Source organism: Saimiri boliviensis, chromosome 3 (genome assembly GCF_048565385.1).
Source record: "Saimiri boliviensis isolate mSaiBol1 chromosome 3, mSaiBol1.pri, whole genome shotgun sequence".
Lineage (NCBI taxonomy): Eukaryota > Metazoa > Chordata > Mammalia > Primates > Cebidae > Saimiri > Saimiri boliviensis.
The window spans coordinates 102,127,935-102,138,059 of record NC_133451.1 but is presented as its reverse complement, the minus strand read 5'-3'; the positions used below and the strand labels follow the sequence as shown (position 1 = coordinate 102,138,059).

Genomic DNA, 10,125 nt, shown 5'->3' with positions numbered 1-10,125 from the left:
TATATAGTAAATAACACCTTAAACTTTTAGAGTCCCTTTAAAAAGTAAAAGTGAAATAATGTTCAGTAAAACTTTTCATATTCCATTTATGTTGGCTGAGAAAAATTAACCGTTTCTTTAGAAATTTCTTGAACTACAGTTTTCACTTGAACAGAGCTACTCCATCTTCAATACATTGCGAATATGGAAAATTTTTAAATCAATAATTAAATGCAATTATAGAAACAGCTTAACTGATTTATGTATCAAAACACAAAAGGGAAACACAGAGCTACGTTCTCATATGTAAAAGGCCACGGTTTCGAAAGGGGGTAATAATTTGTAAATAATCTTAAAGTACTGTTCCAATAGCCTATTTTTTAAAAGATCGGTAATATATGTAAACAAATCCTTTTTTCAATCTGCAGTTCACTGGGTTTAAGCTTTAGTTGTTCCTTTCTACTTCAAAAAAATGGGTTTCTTTAATAAACACGCTCTAAATCAGGGAATAAACACTTTATTTTAAAAATTCAAATATGCTTCAAATGAAAACTCCTGTCCATTTATTAAGCACCCACAGAGTGCCAGGCACTATACAAAACATTAAAAAGATTTGTTCATGCTCTTTTAGAGCAAAATCCACTATTCCGTTGCACTTGGTGTAATGCTGACATTTTAGATCCATTGTCATAAAACAACCAAGATCTTCAAGACTTGCTCAAGAAACAAGTTTCCAATCCACAGTAGAAACAGATCATGCAGGTTTATGCAGAAGTCAACTGGTGATGTCTGTCAACTATTTCACTTAATGTCCTCTCCCTGATTAAGAGAAAATTAAAGTATTAAGCGCACAGAAAATGGATTTCTTAATAGTATTATAACCTAAAACTCAAGTTTAAAATCAGCATTAGTTTCTGTAACGTTTAGCAAACATATTTTACCAAACTTAACTGTCAATCATATTACACTTTCATTTTTCAAATTAATAATTAAGCAAAACCAAATTAGAATTAGGTGAAAAACTTGAAAGGAAAAGGCAAAACAAAAGTGATATAAAATGAAACCATAAATTAGGCTAAGCAAAGAACATCATGGTGTTTGTTCTACATACTTGCTGGCAGAGAAAAATAAACTTAAACAAAAACAGAAAATGCCAGTTAATATCAATTCTAAAAGTCCGCAATTTAAAGACTTTTTAAGATACTCACCTCTGAAACCACCACCCCCTCTTCCTCCTCGGAAGCCCCCACCTCCACCTCCTCTTCCACCTCTAAAACCACCTAAAAAACAATTATGAAATAATAATGCAAAATATTTAAATAATAATATAAATAATAAACACTAACAGTTATTAACCATATAACCTCTTACGCTGTTAAGCCTACAAAGATCAGTACAATAACTATAATTATAATGAATATAGATTCATATATTTTATCATGGAAAAAATTTTAGAAGATAAAAATGGAGGGACTGTAGCAGTTTACCAACTGGGCAACAGGCTAAATAAAACCCCAGATCCTTTCAAACAAGTATTCCATTTTAATAAACTAGAAAACATGCTACTTTAAAGTATAATTCAATTTTGTTAAATGTATGATTATCACCTTAGCTCTTGCTTATGACAAAGACTTTTTTGATTGAACAACGGATAGTTTGATGGAACTGAGGCTTTTTATCCTAAGAACAAAGGGTGGTACCTATGGGTGCTTTGGCTCTGGGGGCACGATAATAAATACGATAGTTAAGGTTAATTGAGCTACATAGGTAAGATTTTTAAAAAATAAGATAGTTGTGAATTTTTTGAAATGTTAAATGACACTCAAATGAGAATGGGGGAATCTCTATTCATCAAATTCTCAAAAAGGTACCCCTGAAAATATTGTAGACAAATATGTTGATATTTTTTAAAGATATTCCTTGCTACCTGTATGGATCCAAACAAGTACATTTATGGAGTGAAATGATGATTAAATTGAGAGACGCAAAAGCGAATCGTTCCTTCTCTTTTTCTGATCCAGTAACAAAAGCTGTCCAAGCCCAACTTTCAGCTCTGCTCCCTTTCCACTTTGGCTCTGCCCAGTAGTACCCCATCACTCACCCTCCCCCTACTCACAGGACATGGCAGCCCCACTCCCCAGAGCCCTGCTCATCACCTAGCTGCCCATAACGACGAATGTGCCAAAACCTTGGGGAAAGGCATAAATCAAAACAGTGAGATCACAGCAATGAATTTACTGGTAATAGTTCTTGACATGACATCAGAAGATACACATTTTAATTCTGGGTCTGACAACTGTTCGACGGGGGCAAATTAATTTCTCTAAGTCTCCATTTTCCTCATTTATAAAACAAGGATATCATCTATCTCAAAAGGTTTCGTTGAGATTAGAAGAATATACACAGAAATTAAAAGAAGGTATGACCAGCTTTCAGCATGCAATCTATACTCAATGATATTAAAATTAAGATGATTTTACGGTTTATTAAAATGCCCAAGAAAACATGAATAGCCCAAAGAAATAAAGTCCCTCAAAAGTACACTACAGTAGATTTTTTTTTTCTTTTTAAGTTGTTGAAATGAAGCATTATTATTATGGACAATCTGTCAATATTTGAAAGCAGCTTTACCATAAGGGAGAATTTGCTATGTACAGAACTAAATTGTACTATATGAATTTAGTCGTGACTTTGAAATCTCATCAGAAATTTTCCCCAAGTAACTTACCGCCTCTGCCACCACCTCTGCCACCTCCTCCTCGGCCTCCTCCTCGGCCTCCCCTGCCACCACCTCTTGGAGGTCCTTTCTCACCAGGAGGTCGAGGTAAAAACCTCTGCAGTGGCAGCAGCTTATACGGGTCTATATAAAACTGGAAACATAATAGAAGCAATTGTGTGATGACTTGGGGGACGACAGTATAATAATTCAGAAGCTACATGATAGAGTCAAAACCCACTGGGTTGTTTTGCGATTTAATTCTTTCCACAATGTATCTCTGGGTAAGGACTTAATTTCTTACTACCTTAGTTTTCTTTTATCTTTTTTTTTTAAATTTTAAGTTCTGGGATACACGTGCAGAATGTGCAGGCTTGTTACATAGGTATACATGTGCCATGGTGATTTGCTGCACCCATCAACCCATCATCTAGGTTTTAAGCCCCGCGTGCATTGGGTATTTGTCCTAATGCTCTCCCTCTCCTTGCCCCCATGCCCCAACATGCCCAGGTGTGTGATGTTCCCCGCCATGTGTCCATGTGTTCTCATCGTTCAACTCCCACTTACGAGAGAGAACATGTGGTGTTTGGTTTTCTGTTTCTGAGGTAGTTTGCCTTAGTTTTTTTATCTGTAAAATGTAGAGAATACATATCTAGCTTGCATGTTTGTGTGATGATCAAAAGTGATGTATATAAGGCACTTGCATTTTGGCACAAAATAAAGAGTATGCACATAAAAAAAATCAAGACCAATTCAATCTCATTTCGCTTTAGAAATAGGTTTAACATTTCCACTCAACGAACCGCCGTAAGAAAAATAAAACTATTAAAAACATAGCATTTTCTTGAATAAAATAAAAAACATAGCATTAAAATTCAAAATAAAGCATTCACAAACTAGCTGTTTCAAGTCTTTAATAAAGGATCAAAAGGGTAACTATTTTCTGAACACAGAAAGTAATGAAGCATACATAGAAACTATACCCATCCTATAATTGCGGCTAAAGAGGACATTTCTCAGATAATGAAATGTAAAGGGCATATTGTATCATAGTTCTTCTACACAAAACACATGAGGATTTTAAAACTGATACATTACTTATAATAAGATATCTGAATCCCTCTCTAGATATCACCTTATTATTCATCTTCCCTTCATAGCCCATCATCTCAAAATATTGTCTACATCTACACTGTTCAATGTGGTAGCCATGAGCCACAGTATTAATTTAAATACTGATATTTAAATTAATTAACTATTAAAAATTCAGTTCCTGAGTTACATGAGCCATACTTCAGGTGCTCAAAATCTATGTGTGGCTAAGAGCTACTTTACTGGGCAGGGATTTCCATCACTGCAGAACGTTCAAGTAGAGGACACTGGTCTACAGACTTCACAGTAACGCAGGCTGGGTAAGGAGGGCTGAATCTCAACATAGCAGGGGGTATGGAAACTGGGAGAGGTAGAAAGCACTCAAGTTAATATCTGTAGTTAAAAAAAAAAAACGAAAAAAACTAAATAATAAGCCCTCAAATAAATAATTCTGAGAAAGGGAGAGGGATTCTGATCAATTTAAGTGGCTATTACCAGCAATTTTTTATTTCAGGTCACAAAATGGGAATCCTTCGTTAGCATTGTTTCTTTCTGGGCCCAACAGCGCCAGGCGCACCTGAAGCAATTTCCTGTGAGTACCTGCCAAGGTTTCCACAACTAGCAGCCATATGCTAACAATAAGCTATTGTCTCCTTCTCATTTCCCATTTCATTCTGGCTCCTGGGCCCACCACTGCACCGGCTCCATGACTCCCTGACTCCCTGACGTCTACGTGGCTGTCTTCCAATGAACACTTTGCAGCATTTTGCCATAGCTGAGCAGTCCCTCCTGGAAACACTCTTTCAATTCTTGTGATACCACTTTTACGACAAGCTTGTGGTTTGCCTTTTTTTTTCAAACTGGCAATTTCCACTAACTGAGTTTCCACTAACAGACATTTAGCTTTAGGAGGTGTCCCAAAACTCTTCATAGGTGCTCTTTTCCTCTCATTCTTTCTTCCTACACTGTTTCATGTACTGTCTGTATACTTAACAAATTCCCAAATCTATCTCCAGTCTAGACTCTTCCTTTAAACTCCTGACCATTTGACTGTCTCACAAGTACCTTCACCTCACTATGTTCAAAACTGAACTCATTATCTTTCTCCAAACCCCCCTTCTGCATTGTTGCTCATCTCATTAAACAGTACTATCACCCACAAAGATGTTGACATCAGACATCTGAAAGATGGTGATATTTTTTACTTCTTCAATTCCTATCCTATTGATTCTACTTCCTGTACCTTTCATAAATCCACCCACTTTTGATAGTTAGAACTACCATAGCCTCCTACCTGTCTCCTCACACAATAGTGACCTCTTCCCACGGTGTTTTTTTATCTTCCCAGTGTTCTTCTGAACCATACAACTAACTGTATTATCCCATTATTCAAAAATAAAACATGGCCGGGAGTGGTGGCTCATACCTGTAATTCCAGCACTTTGGGAGGCCGAGGCAGGCAGATCACCTGAGGTTGGGAGTTCAAGACTAGCCTGACCAACATGGAGAAACCCCATCTCTACTAAAAATACAAAATTAGCCGGGCATGGTGGCACATGCCTGTAGTCCCAGCTACTCGGGAGGCTGAGACAGGAGAATCACTTGAACTTGTGAGGCGGAAGTTACGGTGAGCCTAGATCATGCCGTCGCACTCCGGCCTGGGCAACAAGAGTTAAACTCCATCTCAAGAAAAAAAGCAGAACACAATTGAAACTAAAGTCTAAGCTCTTTCCTATGACCTGAAGGCTTAAGTTAATCAAGCCCCCTCCTACCTCTCTGGTCTTAATTCACAACTTTCCCAACCTCTCCTAAATGTTTCATTCCCAACCTATACCTCCGCCTTTTTATTTCCTTTCAGTTGCTTGCTGTCTTAGAGACTGTATATACTCTTTTCTCTACTTGGAATGTACTTTCCTCTTTCTCTTTGACTAGCTCAGCAGCTCTCAAGTATTTGCCTAACTACATCAAAATTATCCAAGTGCTTTTTCCTTTTTACAACTGAATCCTGGACCCTACTTAAGAGCTTCTAGGTCAAATTTTCTCAAGTGGAAACTAGAAGTACATCTTCTTAAAAGCTCCCCAAGATAACTATGACATGCCACCAGGTGTGGAAATCACTTCTAGTCAACAATCAGGCCTAAGCGTCAAGCTCACTTTTTCAGGAAACACTACAGACTAAAGTTGGTGGCACTACAGTTTCTCATGGCAACCTATAGTTTTCTTTCACAGCATATGTTATTGATTTCCTGGGAAATCATTCAGTACCTACGTTCTCAAATAACATAAGATTTTACCTAGAGTGTTTGGTCATGAAAGTTTTTCAATATGAGTTCTACATAAACAAAAAACTCTTACTATAGCAGTTACAGGTCTTGGTAATATGAGCAAAATCTGTCACTTTTACTTTCTAAAAGGTTGTATCAAATAACTTACTTTTAAAAATTAGTATGTTCAATATTTATAGCAGAGAATATTTCAGTTTAAGAGCTTTGCTAGTGATATACTGGGGAAGTCTCAAATGCCCTAAGTAGTACTTTCCTAAGATAGGTCATTCCCTTATAAAACCAAGGATCCCAAGTATCATAAGTACGACTCACCTTCTGTAGTTTTTTAAAGGATGAAGCCTTCATATTTTCTGACAATTTAACTGAAAAATACTATTACTTTCATTAAGGAACAAATTAGCAATTACGATGAAAGATAATATCGAACCTTATGATTTTATGCATAATTTCAAAAACAAGGTTAGAATACGTGGACATATATAGGAAAAATAAAAAATGAGTTTCCAGGGGGCTGGGCATGGTGGCTCATACCTACAAACCCAGTACTTTAGGAGGCCAAGGTAGGTTGATCACTTGAGGCCAGGAGTTTGAGACCAGCCCTGGCCAACATGGTAAAACTCCATCTCTACTAAAAATATAAAAATTAGCTGGGCAAGGTGGTACTCACCTAATCCCCACTACTTGAAAAACTGAGGTATGAGAATTGCTCAAACCCAGGAGACAGAGGTTGCAGTGAGCTGAGATCGTGCCACTGTACTCCAGCCTGGGCAACAGAGTGAGTCTCTATTTCAAAAAAAGGGAAAGAGGAAGAGGAGAGAAGAGTTTCCACAGTAGTGGGGGCACCAAGCAACTTCTAATTCTACATTTCCAGTGGCACCACTATATCCAAATCGACCAACGTAATCCTGTAGGACTTAGCCAAATGGCCATCATTTCTACAACTTTCCCCAAAAAAACTCACCTTTCTAGGGTCTGTCATTTTAATATCTATGGATAAATACATTCTCCCCTTGATTCTCCTTCATGGTCCAATATGTAGCAATACTGTCTAATTAAATAAAACAAAAAGTTTAATTTATACTTAACTGCCTCAGAAAAATACAAATAGTAACCTTTGAATATGCCAATTAAAAAGGATACAAAATCTCTAAGTTGTCCAAATATTTCATCCACTTTTCCAATTTGTTCTTTGTTTTCTAAGTAAACAGGAGCATTGAAATAAGGCACTTTATTTTCATCTGTGGTACATTTACAAACTATGTCATCTTCACAGGGATGCAGGAACTCTCCTAATACTGAAATAGGACAAGAAAATGTTAAAACATAGAACTATTTCAAATGATACTGACCAACTTCTGAAAGCTTTCTTCTTGGCTACTGGGCACTTCACCATAACTAATCTCCTGTGAGGCAGAAGACCACAGTCATTAAGAGTGTGTACTTCCATGCCGGGTGCGGTGGCTCAAGCCTGTAATCCCAGCACTTTGGGAGGCTGAGGCGGGTCAAGAGATTGAGACCATCCTGGTCAACATGGTGAAACCCTGTCTCTACTAAAAATACAAAAAATTAGCTGGGCATGGTGGCACGTGCCTGTAATCCCAGCTACTCAGGAGGCTGAGGCAGGAGAACTGCTTGAACCCAGGAGGTGGAGGTTGCGATGAGCCGAGATCGCACCATTGCACTCCAGCCTGGGTAACTAGAGCGAAACTCCGCCTCAAAAAAAAAAGTGTGGACTTCCTGGGCTGGTATACAGACTCCACAACACACTAGCTCTGTGACCTAAGAGAAGTCACCCATTCTGTCTCTAATTCAGTGTCTCATCTTTAGTACGCACTAATAACATATCATATATATCTATACCTAAAAGAGTACTGTAAGGACTAAATGGAATAACGAATGTCAAGTGCTTAGAATAGTGCCTGGCACACTGAGACCATTCAACCTAAACAGTTATCTTATTATAATGTATTATCTGATTCAAAACTCTGCTTCACTCTCCTGGTTCTTCCTTGTTTTCAACCCCCAACTGAATCAGCCTTAGTTCTTTTTTTTTCTCTTGCCTTTCAACTTTCGAATTCCCACTACCAACTCTTTAACAATGATTCATTTTTTTCAAAGACATCTGGAATCTCAAAATAACTACCTTTATTTCTAACTAACTAGACTATCACCCAAACTTAAATACTTACCACATTCCTGCAAAACCAACTCTCCATGCCTATCGCCCAAGCTCAAAACCTGGAACTTTTTATTGCCAGTATTAGCTAAGTTCTACTGATTGTTTCCTTTGAAATCTCTCCTATCTAACCCTTCCTCTTTTTCCTCACTGTCACCATCCTGAATCACGCTCTGAATGCCTTACATATGGACTGGTGCAACATCTTCTGGGCTGGGACCTTTTATTCTAGACACTGGTCCTTTCAAATCCTCCTTAATTAGACACTGTTCATCCTCTCTCATCTTTAATGTAGTAGGCTTTATTTTCTGTGACTTCCATTCCAATCTCATTGTTAATTACTCTAAAACTGCCCTAAATGGGTCTTTTTCTCGACTTCCTCTCTAGCAGTTTCCCTCTCAAGCAAATTTTTTTTCTCACCTACTTTTGAGTAGTAACGAAAGCATGGGCTGTGAACTCAGAATACTCGGCTTTGTATTTCTTTCTTTTCTGTACAGACAGGGAGTCTCTTGCTTATTGTCCAGGCTGGTCTCTAACTCCTGGCTTCAAGCGATCCTCCCGCCTCAGCTTCCCGAAGTTGGGATTACAGGCGTGAGCCTCGGCACCCAGCCTGTATTTCAACTGTATCACTACCTGATCGCTTATCACTAACCCTATGACCCTAGCAAAAAAATTTCACTCTGAATCACAGTTTTCTCATCTGTATTAGGGATAAGTACTCACTTGCCGTCTTTAATATCTTCCTGTCAACCCTCAAGTTCCACCTCCATGATGCATTTTAAGTATCCCACAGCTTTCTTCATCTCCCCATCCCCACCTTTACATGTTACTGTACGATTAGAGGTCAGTTTACATCATTTTCCACACAGGCTTGTGTATCCCAAACTTGCTGACTAATAACACAAACCCACAACCCACCCCAGCTCCTTCAAATGGGCTAAATGTTGAAGACTACATACAGACTACACGTTCTGGAGGTCCTTGGTCTTGGCCTTTGTTAAAGCCTCCGCGGCCACCCCCTCGTCCAAATCCTCCCCTGCCGCCGCCTCTGAAATTGCCGCCGCCTCCGCCACCGCCTCCACCTCCACCTCGGAAGTGGTTGCTGCTGCTGCCACGGCTGAAGCCGCCACCTCCACCACCTCGATTAAAGCCTCCACGACCTCCGCCTCGAAAAGACATTCTCTTCACTCCCTGGTGAAAAAATAAATGAGCAGTATCTTCTGATCACTGTAGCCTCTGAGTACACTCCAACCCCTTGGAGCCGCCGTCAGAAGGGAACAATAGCAGCCCTGTCACGTCACCCACGGTCAGACCGCCAGTGACCAACCTTTAGGGTGAAGAGTTTACTTCCCTATGGTCTCGGGAGCGCCGACCGACCACACACCAGCCTGGCCGCCCCAGGATTAGTACCTCCTCCACCCACAGACAGCAAGGTCTCCGCACCGTATCCCCTTTCTTCCTCCCTCCCTCAGGCAGCTGGGTTCCGCGTCCAGCATTTTCAGATCCTCCGGCTTCTGCGGCAACTCACCGGAGCCACGTGCACCTCTGGTCCCGGCCTTGCGCGCGCACACACCCACCCGCGGGGTACTTCCGCCGCACTGGAACCTCCTCGGCTACCGTACCGCCAGAGTTTTTTTTTTAATACCAGAAATTCGAATGACTGACTTGCCAAAAAAAAAAAAAAAAAAAAAAAGCCAGTCACCCGCGAAACCAGAGACACTTGGTTCCAAAACAGCCTTCAGGGCTGGAAAAGGGGCAATAATATCGAACCTTAACCACTAATTTACAACCATGAAGTCAACTTGCCCAGAGTGGAGCAGCGGAAGTGACGTATAATAGCGGCGTCCTTTGCAGGGCGACGTCCTGGAAGTGCTGCT

At 39.7% G+C, this 10,125-nt stretch overlaps 1 protein-coding gene across 3 annotated transcripts; it reads right to left on the bottom strand.

Annotated features, from left to right (window-relative positions):
- Positions 1-56: 56 nt before the first annotated feature.
- GAR1 (GAR1 ribonucleoprotein) lies at positions 57-10,119 on the bottom strand. 3 transcript variants are annotated; one of them, XM_039468180.2, is made up of 7 exons: positions 9,777-10,119; positions 9,208-9,439; positions 7,213-7,367; positions 6,385-6,444; positions 2,708-2,849; positions 1,188-1,259; positions 57-798 (listed from the first exon to the last, which is right to left on the bottom strand). In XM_039468180.2, the coding sequence occupies exons 2-7, from the start codon at positions 9,425-9,427 to the stop codon at positions 785-787; spliced, it is 663 nt and encodes a 220-aa protein (XP_039324114.2). In that variant the 5' UTR covers positions 9,428-9,439; positions 9,777-10,119; the 3' UTR covers positions 57-784. The 3 variants fall into 3 exon arrangements, with proteins under 3 accessions (XP_039324114.2, XP_039324116.1, XP_039324115.1); XM_039468182.2 differs by lacking the exon at positions 57-798 and having other exon boundaries at positions 1,242-2,849; positions 9,659-10,119; XM_039468181.2 differs by lacking the exon at positions 57-798 and having other exon boundaries at positions 1,242-2,849; positions 9,692-10,119.
- Between the last annotated feature and the right edge of the window lie 6 nt (positions 10,120-10,125).

Excerpts from the sequence above, each read along its gene's own strand:
- GAR1 (XM_039468180.2), bottom strand. The coding sequence starts at position 9,427 with ATGTCTTTTCGAGGCGGAGGTCGTGGAGGCTTTAATCGAGGTGGTGGA. Across the intron at positions 7,368-9,207 it reads ACCTCCAGAACGTGTAGTCT|TATTAGGAGAGTTCCTGCAT; the intron begins GTATGTAGTCTT and ends GTCCTATTTCAG. Across the intron at positions 1,260-2,707 it reads CAGAGGTGGTGGCAGAGGCG|GTGGTTTTAGAGGTGGAAGA; the intron begins GTAAGTTACTTG and ends ATTGTTTTTTAG.